Source organism: Aquarana catesbeiana, linkage group LG01 (assembly GCF_042186555.1).
Source record: "Aquarana catesbeiana isolate 2022-GZ linkage group LG01, ASM4218655v1, whole genome shotgun sequence".
NCBI lineage: Eukaryota > Metazoa > Chordata > Amphibia > Anura > Ranidae > Aquarana > Aquarana catesbeiana.
Window position 1 is genome coordinate 227,471,200 of NC_133324.1, and position 18,943 is coordinate 227,490,142.

The 18,943-nt window shown below is 43.3% G+C and overlaps 1 protein-coding gene across 2 annotated transcripts in view; it reads right to left on the reverse strand.

The window, feature by feature from the left end:
- Positions 1-18,943, reverse strand: part of SUDS3 (SDS3 homolog, SIN3A corepressor complex component) — a 66,709-nt gene that overhangs the window by 11,421 nt on the left and 36,345 nt on the right. For both annotated transcript variants that reach the window (XM_073625550.1, XM_073625542.1), the window contains 4 exons: positions 13,634-13,729; positions 10,600-10,661; positions 9,972-9,993; positions 9,019-9,124 (listed from right to left, as the gene is read on the reverse strand). In XM_073625550.1, the coding sequence (XP_073481651.1) occupies positions 9,019-9,124; positions 9,972-9,993; positions 10,600-10,661; positions 13,634-13,729 (286 nt within the window). The remainder of the gene's footprint in view (positions 1-9,018; positions 9,125-9,971; positions 9,994-10,599; positions 10,662-13,633; positions 13,730-18,943) is intronic.

Sequence of the window (18,943 nt, forward strand, 5' to 3'; positions counted from 1 at the left end):
TTCTGTAAGTCTTCACAAGGTTGTCACACACTGTCGCTGGTATGTTGGCCCATTCCTCCATGCAGATCTCCTCTAGAGCAGTGATGTTTTGGGGCTGTCGCTGGGCAACACGGACTTTCAACTCTCTCCAAAGGTTTTCTATGGGGTTGAGATCTGGAGACTGGCTAGGCCACTCCAGGACCTTGAAATGCTTCTTACGAAGCCACTCCTTCGTTGCCCGGGCAGTGTGTTTGGGATCATTGTCATGCTGAAAGACCCAGCCACGTTTCATCTTCAATGCCCTTGCTGATGGGAGGAGGTTTGCACTCAAAATCTCATGATACATGGCCCCATTCATTCTTTCATGTACACGGATCAGTCGTCCTGTTCCCTTTGCAGAGAAACAGCACCAAAGCATGATGTTGCCACCCCCATGCTTCACAGTAGGTATGGTGTTCTTTGGTTGCAACTCAGCATTCTCTCTCCTCCAAACACGACGAGTTGTGTTTCTACTAAACAGTTCTACTTTGGTTTCATATGACCATATGACATTCTCCCAATCCTCTTCTGGATCATCCAAATGCTCTCTAGCAAACCTCAGATGGGCCCAGACATGTACTGGCTTAAGCAGGGGGACATGTCTGGCACTGCAGGATCTGAGTCCCTGGCGGCGTAGTGTGTTACTGATGGTAGTCTTTGTCACGTTGGTCCCAGCTCTCTGCAGGTCATTCACTAGGTCCCCCTGTGTGGTTCTGGGATTTTTGCTCACCGTTCTTGTGATCATTTTGACCCCACAGGGTGAGATCTTGCGTGGAGCCCCAGATCGAGGGAGATTATCAGTGGTCTTGTATGTCTTCCATTTTCTAATTATTGCTCCCACAGTTGATTTCTTCACACCAAGCTGCTTGCCTATCGCAGATTCAGTCTTCCCAGCCTGGTGCAGGTCTACAATTTTGTTTCTGGTGTCCTTCGACAGCTCTTTGGTCTTCACCATAGTGGAGTTTGGAGTGTGACTGTTTGGGGTTGTGGACTGGTGTCTTTTATACTGATAACAAGTTCAAACAGGTGTCATTAATACAAGTAATGAATGGAGGACAGAGGAGCTTCTTGAAGAAGATACAGGTCTGTGAGAGCCAGAAATCTTGCTTGTTTGTAGGTGACCAAATACTAATTTTCCACAATAATTTGCAAATAAATTCTTTCAAAAATCAGACAATGTGATTGTCTGGATTTTTTTCCACATTTTGTCTCTCATAGTTGAGGTATACCTATGATGACAATTACAGGCCTCTCTCATCTTTTTAAGTGGGAGAACTTACACAATTGGTGGCTGACTAAATACTTTTTTGCCCCACTGTATGTGTTTAGCTATTTGCCTGGAGTTCAATTTAACTAAGAAACAGACAAAACCAAGAGAAATGTCCCTTCTCTTTAAAAGGAAACTACTATAAAGCATGACAAATTCCCACTAATATGAACTTAGACGGTCTAGTAACCTAAAAGTTAAACACAAAAAATAAAGTGCAGTAAAGTACTATAACTCTAAACAGGGATCAATATAATCCCCCCCCCCACCGGCTCCCAGGTAGCCCACACTCGCCAGCCCTCAAAATCCACTGGCAAAATGCGAGTGGAATTTTTGAGGGATGTATGTATATATATATATATATATATATATATATATATATATATATATACACTTCTCTTTCACTTATGGTTAGTGTTTGGCTGAAGCCATTTATTAACAATCAACTGTGTTTACTCTTTTTAGATCATAATGACAACAGAAACTACCCAAATGACCGTGAGCAAAAGTTTACATACCCCAGTTCTTAATACTATGTATTGCCCCCTTTAACATCAATGACAGCTTGAAGTCTTTTGTGGTATTTGTGGATGAGGCTTTTTATCTTCTCAGATGGTAAAGCTGCCCGTTCCTCTTGGTAAAAAGCCTCCAGTTCCTGTACATTCTTGGGCTATCTTGTATGAACTGCACTTTTGAGATCTCCCCAGAGTGGCTCAATGATATTGAGGTCAGTAAACTGAGATGGCCACTCCAGAACCTTCACTTTATTCTGCTGTAGCCAATGATAGGTCGACTTGGCCTTGTGTTTTGGATCATTGTCATGTTGGAATGTCCAAGTACGTCTCATGAGCAGCTTCCTGGCTGACAAATGCAAATGTTCCTCCAGTATTTTTTGATAACGTACTGCTTTCATCTCGCCAACAATTTTGACCAAATTTCCAGTGCCTTTGTAGCTCACACATCCCCGAAACTTTAGCGATCCACCTGCGTACCTTTCATCATAGACCTTGTTGACTCCTCTCCAAATGTAGCGTTTATAGTTGTCGCCAAAAAGCTAAATTTTGGTCTCATTACTCCAAATGACTTTGTGCCAGAAGGTTTGAGGCTTGTCTCTGAGCTGTTTGGCGTATTGTAAGCGGGATACTTTGTGGCATTTGCGTAGTGATGGCTTTCTTCTGGTGACTCGACCATGCAGCCCATCTTTCTTGAAGTGCCTCCTTATTGTGCAGCTTTAAACAGCCAGACCACATGTTTTCAGGGAGTCCTGTATTTCACCTGAAGTTATTTGAGGGGTTTTCTTTACATCCCAAACAATTTTCCTGGCAGTTGTGGATGAAATTTCAGTTGGTCTACCTGACCGTGGTTCAGTTTCAACAGAACCCCTCATTTTTCACTTCTTGATTAGACCTTGAACACTGCTGATTGGAATTCTCAATTTCTTGGATAGCTTTTATATTCCTTACCTGTTTTATACAGTTCAGCTACCCTTTCCCACAGACCTTTGACAATTATTTTGCTTTCCCCATGACTCAGAATCCCGAAACCTCAGTGCAGCACTGGATGAAAGATGCAAGGGTCGGTCAGGAGTCCAGAAACGCATTGACCTTTTATACACACACACAAATTACAAGCAAACAGATCAAAAGGTGAGGATGGTTATCTTTAATAGTCATTCAAATCCCTTTGTGTCAACTAGTGTGCATGTTATCAGGCCAAAATCACTAGGGTATTTAAATTTTGATCAGGGTCATTTGGGTCATTTCTGTTGCCATTTAAAAAAAAAAAAAAAGGAGTAAACACAGGTTATTGGTAATAAATAGCTTCAGCCAAACACTAACCATGAGTGAAAGAAATGTTTTTGTGTTATTTATATTCTCTGAAAAATGGCCAAGAAATTATCATTTCTGCCAGGGTATGTAAACTTATGAGCTCAACTGTAATTTGTGTGTGTGTGTGATCCAGCCCAGAACTCAATGATCAATTAAATAAGGATGACAGTATAAATCTTGTCATCAATGACACCTTCCATATTTTTAGTCTGTAATCAATAAAAACTAATCAGAAATGAGGTCTCAATCAACATTTTATCATTTCCAAAAAAGTATACAGTTACCATTGATTCTGTCTGGACATGGGTAAACCTGCAATATTAGGGATGCTAGAGGACCAGGACTTTATGCAGTACAATGTGCCCCAAAATTAGTGTCCAAAATATGAATGGTTTGTTTAGCCCCACAGCAACCTTTCACCCTTTCCCTTTCCTACTGCTACTTTCGAGGAGTGGGATTGAAAGAGAAATCAGGGCAGGGACCTCTCCAATAGGATCCTGCCTCTTTCAAAAAGAGAGAAAGAAAAGGACTGTTGCGGTACCATAAGGAAAAAACTTTGTTTAAAAGTATATAAATTTATTTCAAGAATAATAAAAAGTCCTGTAGGGGACATATGTTGTACATATTCATGATTTGACATACATAAACAGTAGTGTACTGCTACTTTCAGTGTAGACTTGAATTTAGTTTGTTGCAACACACAGATAGTTCTCTTTTAAGCCCCACACAAAAAATAGGATTTTTATAACAGCTTACCTGTAAAATCCTTTTCTTGGAGTACATCACGGGACACAGAGCCATAGTTATTAACTATATGGGTATATAGGCACCTTCAGGTGATGGACACTGGCACACCCAATACAGGAAGTTCACTCCCTATATAACCCCTCCTCCTACCCGCTATCCAGGTGAGGAGAGACTGCTCTTATACAAAGTTTCCATCCTGTGCTTACGCAGTGTGTCCTCTTGGACCCCACGTCCCGCACACAGCGCCACGCCTAGGCCCCGCCCCCTCCGTACATCACCTGCCCCCCCCCCCCTCCTTTGAATATCAGATTGCTCCCGTGCAAGCGGGCGGCATTTGGGTTTGCCTGCAGACCCATCAAGAGGGGAGGAGAGGAGAGGCAGAGCCCAAAATGGCGAGCAGAGTGTGGGGAACTTTTTTAGAGCAAAATGGGACCTCCGCACCCCCTGCGGGGGGGGGGATTTACAAGGGGAGCAGCAACCATTTTGTTGAATTCCCTAATCCTTTTAGTCTCTCCAGGGGGGAGAAATGCGGAATGGCAGAGCTCTTTACCTACATGAGGAAACCCCGCTGTGACAAGCTGCTGCTGAATCCACACACACACACACACACACATACACACTGAGCTGAAGTGAAGACAACAAATTAAGGTATGTGCATTTACTCCCTCTAGTGGAGATTTAGGGCATGACAACATTTCCCCCCCCCCCCCCAAGGAAGAAAAACCATTAGGTGGACTTTTCACAGTTCCTAGGCCTCTTCCCTTACCTTATCCTCGCCGCAGGATACTGCTGATGACAGACAGATCCAACCTTCACCCATCACGGCGGGCTGTGTTTAGCAAACCTTCAAGGACCGGGTCCCTTTTTATCAGGGTTCCACTCCCTTGGACCTGTATAGCACCCCGCCAGGAAAAACTAGGTACTGTGAGCATGACCAAAGCACTGGGTCCCGGGGTCCAGCCCGGCAAACCTTACAGGCAAAACCTCGTTCTTCCTATACGAGGCCCGGGTACCATCCACTTTGGCCTCAGTGGCACTTTGGATGGATCCGGTCTGTGGAGGCTATTTAAATCCAGCAAGGATCCCTCCAGTAGAGCTCTTCAGAGCACATCTTCACTCGTGACCAACACCTAATGCCGCGTACACACGGTCAGACTTTTCACCTACAAAAGTCCGATGGATGCCGCCGGACCAAATCCGGCGGACAATCCGACCGTGTGTGGTCTCCATCGGACTTCCGACGGACCGTTTCGGAAATCCAACGTACTTTAGATTTGAAACTTGCTTCAAATCTTTACGTCGTAACTCTGCCGGACTCAGTTCCTGACGGAAAGCCCGTTCGTCTGTATGCTGGTCCGACGGACCAGATACGACAGAGGAGCAGGGTACTGCAACTCGGTGACCACGCCCTTAAAACGTCACAGTCCCAGCATGCCCAGGGACTGTGACATCATATGGGGGTGGGGTCTCCGCCTATATAAGTCACAACGGAGCCCTCAGAGACCAGTCCAGCCAGAGAGAGCGACGTGTCAACATCTGGGGAAGAGAAGAGAAGACAAGAAGCCCAGAAGTGCGGACCTCCGCTGGCAAGAGAGCTACCTGAAGACAGCGGAGGAGCCGGCCGAAGAATTGGAACACCGGGAGAAGAGGCCGGAGAGAGCGGAGAAGAACCAACCGGACGCCGGGAGAAGATGAACCGGAGGGACCCCCGAAGCCGGAAGAAGACCCCCGAAGCCGGAGGAAGATCCCCCCCCCCCAGAGCTGTTTAATAAATTATTTTAAAAACCTGTGTAGTGTGTTTTATTATTGACACTTTTTCCCTAGGTGAATGGGTAGGGGTACCATGTACCCCATACTCATTCACATAGGGTGGGGGGGCCGGGATCTGGGGGCCCTCTTATTATAGGGGGCTCCCGGATTCCGATAAGCCCCACGCCCGCAGACCCCAACAACCAACGGCCAGGGTTGTCGGGAAGAGGCCCTTGTCCTCATCAACATGGGGACAAGGTGCTATGTGGTGGGGGGGGCACCGCAGGGCGCCCCCTCCCCCAAAGCACCCCCCCCCCATGTTGAGGGCATGCAGCCTGGTACGGTTCGGGGGGGGCGGCGCTCGCTCGTCCCCACGCCCTTTCCTGACCGGCCGGGCTGCATGCTCGGATCGGGGTCTGGTATGGATTTTGGGGGGACCCCCACGCCGGTTTTTCGGCATAGGGGGTTCCCCTTTAAGTTCCATACCAGACCTAAGGGCCTGGGATGCCTGCGACGGGGCTCGCAAGGTTTCAATATCGCCGATAAAAGCGGCGAGATTGACTTCCTTTTCTAGTCCCGTCGTACCCGAGTCACGTTCAAAACGAACGGACTTGTCCGTGTGTGGGAAAGTCTGTTCATTCTGAAAGTCCGGCGGAAGTCCGTTGGGAAGACCGGATTCCGGAAAGTCCGGTCGTGTGTAGGCAAGTCTGTCCATTCAGAAAGTCCGGCGGTAGTCCGCCGGAAGTTTGGTGGCAAGTACGTCGGACCTAGCTTCCTAGAAAGTCCGACCGTGTGTACGCGGCATTAGACACTGGCAAAAAAACTGAGGTACTCCTGGTAGGAGGAGGGGTTATATAGGGAGTGAACTTCCTGTATTGGGTGTGCCAGTGTCCATCACTGAAAGGTGCCTATATACCCATATAGTTAATAACTATGGCTCTGTGTCCCGTGATGTACGATAAAGAAATATATTTATTAATTTTTTTTTAACTCTTTACAAGAGGGGTGGATATGATCTCACAAACGTCTTAACACACTTCGGCTGAGTTCACACTGGCATTAAGAGCAAGCGTTTGAAAGGCGTTAAAAAGGCCCCTCAAACACCTATGTACAAGATACAATAGACAGCACATAGTGCTAATCACATCAAGTGTTAACGTCGCGTTGCTCCAAAATTGAAGCCTCAAGTCGAGTCAGGAGACGTTTGATGCCTTTCAACGCCTCCCATTCAAGTCTATGGTAACACCTCCCATATGCTCTGGTAGGCAGTTGCGGGGCGTTAGGATTAGTTAATTTACTGTAATGGAATAGGCGTTTGTGAAGCAGTTTTAAATGCTCATCAAACGCCTCAAAACTGTACATAGGGCATTTGGGGAGCATTTTTACCTCCTCATTAATTGCTTGTAAAACGCCTGTCTAATGCCCATACTAAAGCTCATTGACACCCATACAAACGTTATAAGAGCGTTTGTTGAGCGTTAGAAATTTAGTGAAACAAGCCCTTATAGGAAAGCTCAGAAACCTGTGTTTACGGTACCCTACTGACAGATCTCTGGGGTATATTTATCATAGATTTTTATAGAAAGAAAGAAAGATAGAAATATGTTAAAGACATTCTAAATCAATTTTGCGGATTGGATACCGAACAATTAAAAAAAAAAAAAAAAATACACACACACACATACAGTGGGGAAGGAAAGTATTCAGACCCCCTTAATATTTTTCACTCTTTGTTATATTGCAGCCATTTGCTAAAATCATTTAAGTTCATTTTTTTTCCTCATTAATGTACACACAGCACCCCATATTGACAGAAAAACACAGAATTGTTGACATTTTTGCAGATTTATTAAAAAAGAAAAAACTGAAATATCACATGGTCCTAAGTATTCAGACCCTTTGCTGTGACACTCATATTTAACACAGGTGCTGTCCATTTCTTCTGATCATCCTTGAGATTGTTCTACACCTTCATTTGAGTCCAGCTGTGTTTGATTATACTGATTGGACTTGATTAGGAAAGCCACACACCTGTCTATAGAAGACCTTACAGCTCACAGTGCATGTCAGAGCAAATGAGAATCATTAGGTCAGAGGAACTCCCTGAAGAGCTCAGACAGAATTGTGGCAAGGCACAGATCTGGCCAAGGTTACAAAAAAATTTCTGCTGCACTTAAGGTTTCTAAGAGCACAGTGGCCTCCATAATCCTTAAATGGAAGACGTTTGGGACGACCAGAACCCTAACTAGAGCTGGCCGTCCGGCCAAACTGAGCTATCGGGGGAGAAGAGCCTTGGTGAGAGAGGTAAAGAAGAACCCAAAGATCACTGTGGCTGAGCTTCAGAGATGCAGTCGGGAGATGGGAGAAAGTTGTAGAAAGTCAACCATCACTGCAGCCCTCCACCAGTCGGGGCTTTATGGCAGAGTGGCCCGACAGAAGCCTCTCCTCAGTGCAAGACACATGAAAGCCCGCATGGAATTTGCTAAAAAAACACCTGAAGGACTTCAAGATGGTGAGAAATAAGATTCTTTGGTCTGATGAGACCAAGATAGAACTTTTTGGCCTTAATTCTAAGCGGTATGTGTGGAGAAAACCAGGCACTGCTCATCACTTGTCCAATACAGTCCCAACAGTGAAGCATGCTGGTGGCAGCATCATGCTGTGGGGGTGTTTTTCAGCTGCAGGGACAGGACGACTGGTTGCAATAGAGGGAAAGATAAATGCGGGCAAGTACAGGGATATCCTGGACAAAAACTTTCTCCAGAGTGCTTAGGACCTCAGACTGGACCGAAGGTTTACCTTCCAACAAGACAATGACCCTAAGCACACAACTAAAATAATGAAGGCGTGGCTTCACAACAACTCCGTGACTGTTCTTGAATGGCCCAGCCAGAGCCCTGACTTAAACCCAATTGAGCATCTCTGGAGAGACCTAAAAATGGCTGCCCACCAACGTTTACCATCCAACCTGACAGAACTGGACAGGATCTGCAAGGAGGAATGGCAAAGGATCCCCAAATCCAGGTGTGAAAAACTTGTTGCACCTTTCCCAAAAAGACTCATGGCTGTATTAGATCAAAAGGGTGCTTCTACTAAATACTAAGCAAAGGGTCTGAATACTTAGGACCATGTGATATTTCAGTTTTTCATTTTTAATAAATCTGCAAACATGTCAACAGTTCTGTGTTTTTTCTGTCAATATGGGGTGCTGTGTGTACATTAATGAGGAAAAAGATGAACTTAAATGATTTTAGCAAATGGCTGTAATATAACAATATACATATACACACACACACACACTGCATAAAAACAAAAATGTTAATTTATTACATATTCGAGTTCGGAATTTGTTGTTTTCCAAGCAATATTAAAAGGATCCCAAGCTCAATAAAGAATATTAATATTTACCATCTCTTATCATAATACAGCTTCCCTTCCTCTATCCGTGCCTCAAACCTCAGGGCAGGAGATTCAGTTTGGGTAGCAGGAAGATGTTCTGGAGTTGATGGAGATACTGCAAAGAAAATATACGAAGTAGTAAAGTACAGTCTCTCAATACAGACTGGTCACCAAAGCGAAACAAGATAAGCTGACGAAACAAAGGTGACAAACAGATGAAAGTATGGTTTTGAGGATGTCATTGACCATTGATATCAGCAACATCCAGTCACATACCTGGAGATCATAGGCTTTGCTGAGGAGGAACCAGTCCTCTGTTTTGTAGTACAGCTAAGTGTAGCAACTATATTTTACTTATTTTTAAACATTATTATTCAATAGAACTAAATTAGTGCAAAACTATGGAGGTTTAAAATAAACATGCGCAAATTACATTTAACCTGCTTGACACCTTAGAAGAAACATAGATAATAAACATAGAAATATAGCGCTCGCCGAAGACAGATGCAGCTCACAGCACTAAATAGGTAACTGAATGAAATTACAATCCTCAAGCTGGGTCCTCAAAACAGTGTTCAGAATAGGTTAAAGTATAAAAGCATTTTAAAACAAAAAAGTGCACATGCGCAGCCAGGCCACAAAGAACATGCGTGTTGGATGCAAACGATCCCCAGGGGTGGCAGCCCTTGGGAGGGGAGGGTGTGACCAGTCAGGGCACAGGGGCAAAAAAAAAAAAAAGATAAGATTACGTTGTACACTTATGCTTTAAAGGATGGATATTCATATTATCTGACATATTTGTAGAGCGTGAGTGTTAATACACCTTCAAATAAAGAGTACATAGGTGACTGCTTGAGCTCATTTCTTGGAATTTTTAAATTACTGCGAAACACTTTTTAATAATGGTGGTATGCTTTAGCAGGCTTATAGTGCTTTTATGTTTGCTTGTCATAGTTACTTACCTGGTCTTTTAGGTGATTTTAACTGTTAGAAAGAACAAAAAAAAAAAAAAAAGATTTAAGCCAATCCAGAGAAACTTAAAAATACATATACAGTAAAATGTTATGCTATGCAAAATACCACATAACCGGTCTGTATTGTATGAACTATGGTATCACAAAAAAAGTTGAAAATGTCCACTCTACCCAAAAATGATGCTTCGGTTTTGGGTGGGCACTACTGACAAGCTAAAAAGTTCCAACCCTTTCCTACGCCTTTCAGAGTTTAGTGGTAAAAATATTTTGTAATTCTTTGTTTTTCACTGGGTCTTAATGAAGGTGTCACCCCCTCAAACCAATACTATTAGCTGGCTTTATAATGACCACTTGCTACAAGGTAAACCTGGGAAACATGGCCGACAAAATTTCTTCTCTCTTCCAGCGTATGGGTCACTGCCTGGGTGATGCCAACAAAATTTCCACTGGCTTTCCGCCAGTGGAATTCTCCCCAGTCTCTGAACTATTGTGGCATGATAAGAAGATCGGTCAGTGGAGGCAAAAAACTTCTCATGTCCAAAATGTATCTGCGGGTAAAAGAATAGCTTTTTCTGATAAAGACAGCTGGAAACAAGCAGCTAAAATTAGCCCTTACCTTATTTAGGGTTCTTAAATCTTCCATGATCTGTTCATCTGTAAGTAGGTAATTAAGCTGAGGTATGAAGGTTAAGGCAAAATGTAAAGAAAAAAGGGTCTGCACAACATTGCTACAAAACAAACTTCGTGTCCTGTTCTGGATTGTTTACATTTCATTACAGGTATTTATATAGTGCCGCCAATTTTAAAAGCATTTAACCTACTATTTATTCACATCAGTCCCTATCTCACTACGCACACAAGGCGCATTTTGACAGCAGCAAATGTAACCTGCCACAGCATATCTTTGAAGTATGGGAGGAATCTACAGTACCCAGCGGAAACCCACACAAGCACAAGGAGGACATGCAAACTCCATGCAGATAGTGTCCTGGATGGAAGTGTCCTCCAGTTGGGCAAGGGAGAGGCACCAATCCCGAGTCATATATACACTATATTGTGAAAAAGTACTGGGACGCCTGCCTTTACATGCACATGAACTTTAATTGCATCCCTGTCTTAGTTCGTAAAGGTTCAATATTGCCTACCCTTTGCACTTTTAACAGCTTCAACTCTTCTGGGAAGGCTGCCCGCAAGGTTTAGGAGTGTGTCTAAAGGGATGTTTGACCATTCTTCCAGAAGCGCGTTTGCGAGGTCAGGCACGGATGTTGGACAAGAAGGCCTGGGCCGCAGTCTCCGCTCTTATTCATCCTAAGGGTGTTTTATCAGGTTGAGGTCAGAACTCTGTGTAGGCCAGCCATGTTCCTTCTCCCCAAACTCCCTCATCCATGTCTTTATGGACCTTGCTTTGTGCACTGGTGTACAGTCATGTTGGAACAGGAAGGGGTCATCGGCAAACTGTTCCCACAAAGTTGGGAACATGAAATTGTCCAAAATGTCTTGGTATGCTGACGCCTTAAGAGTTCATTGGAACCAAGGGGCCTGAGCCCAACCCCTAAAAAAACAACCCCACACCATAATCCCCCCCACCAAATGATTTGGACCAACAATATACCCATAACAAGTTGACCAACTGAATTTAAAAAAAAAAAAGCTCCATCAAAAATTGGATACATTTTAAAATGTTACTTTTTTTATATTCATAAACTTATAGATGACATATTCTACTAAAGCAATTATGACAGTCCAGGAGTGTTGCATGCAACAATTTGTATAGTAAATGGTTTAATGAACAGGTGTTAAGAATGAAAATTTGTTGAGCCAGAAGCAAGTCTGCATATTGCAAACATTCTACAGGAGCAAACAATTCAATGAAATATAATAAATAGGAGAAGGATCCCTTTTGTCTGAGACTAAAACCTACAGGTGCATACTCTTCATTACAAGGCCAGGTCTGCTTTCAATATGCAGTGCCTTGAAAAAGTATTTCCACATTTTGTCATGTTACAACCAAAAACATAAATGTATTTTGTTGGAATTTTATGTGATAGACAAACACAAAGTGGCAAATAATTGTGAAGTGGAAGGAAAATGATAAATGGTTTTCAACATTCTTTACAAATAAATATCTGAAAAGTGTGGCTTGCATTCGTATTTAGTCAATACTTTGCAGAACCACCTTTCGCTGCAATTACAGCTGCAAGTCTTTTTGGGGATGTCTCTACCAGCTTTGCACATCTAGAGAGTTACATTTTTGCCCGTTCTTCTTTGCAAAATAGCTCAAGCTCTGTCAGATTGGATGAAGAGCATATGTAAACAGCAATTTTCAAGTCTTGCCAACGATTCTTAATGAATTTAGGTCTGGACTTTGACTGGGCCATTCTAACACATGAATATGCTTTGATCTAAACCATTCCATTGTAGCTCTGGGTGTATGTTTAGGGTCGTTGTCCTGCTGGACAGTAAACCTCCACCTCAGTCTCAAGTCTGCAGACTCTAACAGGTTTTCTTATAAGAATGCCCTGTATTTGGCTCCATCTGTCTTCTCATGAACTCTGACCAGCTTCCCGGTCCCTATTGAAGAAAAGAATCTCCACAACATGATGCTGCCACCACCATGTTTCACGGTGGATATATTGTGTTAAGGGTGATGTGCAGTGCTTGTTTTCCGTCACACATAGCGTTTTGCTTTTATACCAAAAAGTTTGATTTTGGTCTCATCTGACCAGAGCACCTTCTTTCACATGTTTGCTGTGTCCCCCACATGGCTTCTTGCAAACAGGACATCTTATGGCTTTCTTTCAAACAATGGCTTTCTTCTTGCCACTCTTCCATAAAGGCCAGATTTGTGGAGTGAACTAATAGTTGTCCTGTTGACAGATTCTCCCACCTGAGCTTTGGATTTCTGCAGCTCCTCCAGAGTTACCATGGGCCCCTTGGCTGCTTCTCTAATTAATGCTCTCCTTGCTCGGCCTGTCAGTTTAGGTGGAGGGCCATGTCTTGGTAGGTTTGCAGTTGTGCCATATTCTTTCCATTTTCGGATGCTGGATTGAACAGTGCTCCATGAGATGTGCAAAGCTTGGGATATTTTTTTTTTTTTTTTTTTTTTATAACCTAACCCTGCTTTAAACTTCTACACAACTTTAGCGCTGACCTGTCTGGTATGTTCCTTGGCCTTTGTGATGCTGTTTGTTCAACAAGGTTCTCTAACAAACTTCTGAGGGCTTCACAGAACAGCTGTATTTATACTGAGATTAAATTACACACAGGTGGACGCTATTTACTAATTAGGAGACTTCTGAAGGCAATTGGTTCCACTAGATTTTAGTTAGGGGTATCAGAGTAAAGGGGGGCGATTACAAATGCATGCCACACTTTTCAGATATTTATTTGTAAAAAAAAATTCACTTCACAATTATGTGCCACTTTGTGTTGGTCTATCACATAAAATCTCAATAATATACATTTACATTTTTGGTTGTAACATGGCAAAAAAATTTCAAGGGGTATGAATATGTTTTCAACCTGCCAATAAGTCCAATTTGTCAAAACCTCTGTATTGAAACTTGGAATCGAAAGCCAGCCACTATTATTTAAAAGTATTACAGCAACAATAGTTAATAGTAATTTGTTTTTAATGTGGTAAAGGATATCAGGTGCTGGCTTCCTTCGCTTGTCGGGGATTGGCACTGGATCATTGGGCCGTCGTCTCAGTTTTCGAGTCATAATAGGCTTGACCTCCATGGAATCTGTAAAAAAAGTGAGGCACTTTAATAAGACCACTTAGATTAACTGAATTTTTGACCTGTAAAAACTCCTTTCTTGGAGTACAGTACAAGACATAGGCCCATTAAGACTTGACAATTGGTTATATGCTGCCTCCTTAAGATAAGGACAATGGCAAAAAATGTATTAAGGCAGGACACACAACCCCTCCTGCACCCAACAAACCTTAGTTTTTCAAGGAAAATGCCTGCTCAGTTGGGAGGGTGCCCTGTGTTCTGTATGGCAAGGATTTTACAGATAAGAAATAAAATATTTTGACCTAATCATACAGTGAGGACACGACACAGGCTTCTTTAAGTACTGACCATGGGACCTCTACAAATAATACAACTGAGGGTTGCGTAACATAGCAAACAACGTCAACAGGCTCAAAACAAGGGGATCTGTTTTTAAACTAAAAGAACAGCTTGAGTGAACAGAAGACCAGGTATTGGCCTTAGGAATCTGAGAAACAGACACATGGTGCTGAAAAGCCCAAGAGGCACTGACTGAACGAGTTGAGTGGGCCTTAACAGGAAGAGGAGGAGAACTCTCCTTCAAGGTGTAAGCCTTAAGCCCATACACACTATCAGATTTTCTGCTGATTTTTTCCTTCAGATTTACCAAAACCATATAATATGAGGTCAAACCTTAGGAGTTTCAATTTGTATGCAATCAGGCAGGCCCTTGCACTACATGGTTTTGGTAAATCTGAAGACAAAAATCAGCAGATAATCTGATAGGGTGTATGGGGCTTTAGTAATAACCTGCCTAATCTACCAGAGATAGTGGAACAAGACAAAGCAGAGTAATTTTGAGAGCCCACAGCCAGGACAAATAGAAAAAACAAGGTTTGAATGGAAGTAGTAGCTGAGAGAGAAACTAACATAGGGTAAACTTAATCTAAACAATGGAGGCCTTAGGCCTCAAAACAACCCTGTCTTTCTGAAGAACAAGAAAGGATTCTTCATAGTATAAGGAGACCCCTTTGACATGATAGCAAGGAGAAAACCCACTTTAAAGTTAAAAGGGAGGTTTCTGTAGGGATCACAAGACCAAACTGAGATCCCAAGGCACGAAAGGTGGACGAACAGAGGGAGTGATGTGAGCCACCCTCTGAACAAAGGCCTTTTTCAGAGACTAAGAGGCCTGTAGTCTCTGAAAGAAGACTTGACCTTGCAAGATACTCAAGGTCGAAAGAAGCTCCAGCCCTGAATGGAGAAGAGACCTTCTCCCTGGATGACCTCAACCTATGACGAAATGCGTAGGGATGAGAGTCGCGCTGACGTCACCAATCCCACACGTATCCTAGGACGGGTTATGTCTGTTTGTGTGCCGGCCGACACACTAAACCATGTTATTAGCGGATGCATGTTATTAGCGGATGCTGCAAGTGATTATTTTAGATTTCAATAAATTTGATAAGGATTTTACAGCATGTTACATAGCTACATAGTAGGTGAGGTTGAAAAAAAAGACACAAGTCCAAACTATGTGTGTGATTATATGTCAGAATTACATTGTATATCCCTGTATGTTGCGGGCGTTCAGTTTTTTTAAACTATTGATGCTCCCCACTGAGACCACCGCCTGTGGAAGGAATTCCACATCCTTGCCGCTCTTACAGTAAAGAACCCTCTACAATGTTTAAGGTTAAACCTCTTTTCTTCTAATTTTAATGAATGGCCACGTGTCTTGTTAAACTCCCTTCCGTGAAAAAGTTTAATCCCTATTGTGGGGTCACCAGTACGGTATTTGTAAATTGAAATCATATCCCCTCGCAAGCATCTCTTCTCCAGAGCATTTGGTTTTCTTGGAGAAACCCTCACATGCAACACGGTGCCCAGGAGTGATCCTGTGTAGGAGAACAATCGGATCTGGAGAAAGACCTTGGCTGGGCTAAAGCCACAAGCTTAACCAGTTGCCCCACCAGCCGCCACAGTTATACTGCAGCAAGTTGGCTCAGCTGCGCGAATCGACCTACTGGTATGTCGGTTCGTGCACTGGCTTTGCCCGTGGGTCCGGCGGACGCTAATTCCACCGGCCACCTGCGATCGAGGGAAAGAGAGCCAGAATCGGAATCTGTCAATGTAAACAAACAGATCCCTGTTCTGACAGGGGAAAGAGAGATCAGCAGTTTCTAATGATCGGGAACAGCGATCTCTCTTCTCCCAGGCAGCCCATCCCCCATACCGTTAGAAACCCCTCCCAGGGAACAGTTAACCCCTTGATCACCCCCTAGTGTTAACCCCTTCCTTGCCAGTGCCATTTGTACAGTGATCAGTGCATTTTTATAGCACTGATCACTGTATTGGTGTCACTGGTCCCCAAAAAGTGTCACTTAGAGTCAGATTTGTCCGCCACAATGTCACAAAAAAAAAAAAAAAAAATGCAGATCGCCGTCATTACCAGTAAAAACAACAAAAAAAAAGTCCCTAAATCTTTCCCCTATTTTGTAGATGCTATAACTTTGGCGCAAACCAATCAAGCTACGCTTATTGCAATTTTTTTTTACCAAAAATATGTAGAAGAATACATATTGGCCTAAACTGATGAATAATTTTTTTATATATATTTTTTGGGGGGTATTTATTAGAGCAGAAAGTAAAAAATCTTTTTTTTTCAAAATTGTCACTTTTTTTGTTTATAGCACAAAAAATAAAAAACCGCAGAGGTGATCAAATACCACCAAATGAAAGCTCTATTTGTGGGAAAAAAGGACATCAATTTTGTTTGGGTATAATTCCACAGGATCGCGCAATTGTCAGTTAAAGGGACGTAGTGCCGTATCGCAAAAAATGGCCTGGTCAGGAAGGGGGTAAATCTTTCAGCGCTGAAGTGGTTAAATGATCCTTTGTAATGAGGGGTCCACAGGAGTTGGTAAGCGTGTTTTTCAGCTGTTGGTGGAGGCACTGATGTTTAAAGCCACTACAAGGTGGTGGATGGTGAAGACTAACACCAGGAGTCTACATAATCTATTTTCACATCACTTGTGGACTGTATAGAATTTTACCAATATTATTGATTAGCGCGATCCTATAACATTTTTCTGTTTGTGTACTGTGTATATGTCTCACAGGAGGTTTGCTGCTTACACTTTGTAGTTAGAATTTATTTAGCGCGTTCTTTTTCTATTACTATTTTTATAATGTTGGTTGTGATTAAGTGGAATGTATTTCCCCACCTGGACACTCCTTAGGAGATAGGCATTAGTAAGATTGGGGTCACTTTAAGAGGTTGATGGGCGGGAGGTCAGGGAGGTATTTAAGCATGAGTGACACCCTATCCTACCATACGTCCTGAAGGAGTCCCGGTAGTGGGTGGGGCAAAATGCATCAATGTGACGTGGCGCCACGCCACCTCTTCCCCCCCTGCACCGCAGGCCCACCTCAGCAGTTTGCAAGATGGAGTTATATGCTCTGGTGTTACCACAGTACGCCAGCACCAGTTAACAAGTGAACAGTCAGCCTCTTTTTGGATAAAATTCTGTTAACATGGAATGCACGTAGGTGGTAGATTACTAGGATGCTGGGTAGATGGAACTTTCACAGTACCCGAAGACCCCTGTATAGGTCATATCAGCTGTGTTGGATCATCAGCACAGGCTGGACTTGGGACACAGAAGAGAAGTCGCAGCACACGGTACACAGTCCCCGCTTACCTCTTGAAAAAGGCCTCCTATTGCATAAGACAGTCCATACCACATGCCTTGTTATGGACTCCCTTATCTATCACCCATGATGGTGAACTAGACTGCTATCATTCATCCTATTTCACCTACGTACCGGTGATCCAATTGGCCTCCAAAAATGCACTGAGCTTTTTATATAATTAGGAGGAGCTGGGATTGGTCTAGGGCATTTCCCACTGTTGGTTTTCGGCAGACTACCTGAGGTGCTTTTAGGTTAGGATTAGAGGGGGCTAGGTAGGGGAGAATGGGCTCCCCAGCTCCTGTGGGGCAATGAGTGTGTGGTTGAATGTGGGCGTTCAGGTGGTCATGGGAAAACATTGGGTGTTCCAGATGCATGAGGGCTGCCTGGGCGGCTCAGTGGGTGGGAGGCGTTCAGTGGGACATGTGATGCAGTGGTTTTACTTGTACAGTATCTCACAAAAGTGAGTACACCACTCACATTTTTGTAAATATTTTATTATATCTTTTCATGTGACAACACTGAAGAAATTACACTTTGCTACAATGTAAAGTAGTGAGTGTACAGCTTGTATAACAGTGTAAATTTGCTGTCCCCTCAAAATAACTCACACAGCCATTAATGTCTAAACCGCTGGCAACAAAAGTGAGTACACCCCTAGGTGAAAAAGTCCAAATTGAGCCCAATTAGCCATTTTCCCTCCCCGGTGTCATGTGACTCGTTAGTGTTACAAGGTCTCAGGTGTGAATGGGGAGCAGGTGTGTTACATTTGGTGTTATCACTCTTACTCTTATAGGATTGGGTACATGGGATTGTATGATATTTTTATTTAATTTATTTCTTATGGTTGCACTAGATGGACTTGTGTCTTTTTTCAACTGGACTAACTATGTAACTCTCTCCTCATACTGGTCACTGGAAGTTCAACATGGCACCTCATGGCAAAGAACTCTAAGTATCTGAAAAAAAAAAAAAAATAAAAATGTGTTGCTCTACATAAAGATGGCCTAGGCTATAAGAAGATTCCCTGAAACTGAGCTGCAGCACAGTGGCCAAGACCATACAGCGGTTTAACAGGACAGGTTCCACTGAGAACAGGCCTCGTCATGGCAGACCAAAGAAGTTGAGTGAACGTGCTCAGAGTCATATCCAGAGGTTGTCTTTGGAAAATGGACCTATGAGTGCTGCCAGCATTGCTGCAGAGGTTGAAGGGGTGGGGGGGTCAGCCGGTCAGTGCTCAGACCATACACCGCAAACTGCATCAAATTGGTCTGCATGGCTGTCGCCCCAGAAGGAAGCCTCTTCTAAAAATAATGCACAAGAAAGCCCGCAGTTTGCTGAAGACAAGCAGACTAAGGACATGGATTACTGGAACCATGTCCTGTGGTCTAAAGAGACCAAGATAAACATATTTGGTTCAGATGGTGTCAAGCGTGTGTGGGGGCAACCAGGTGAGGAGTACAAAGACAAGTGTGTCTTGCCTACAGTCATGCATGGTGGTGGGAGTGTCATGGTCTGAGGAGCTACAGTTCATTGAGGGAACCATGA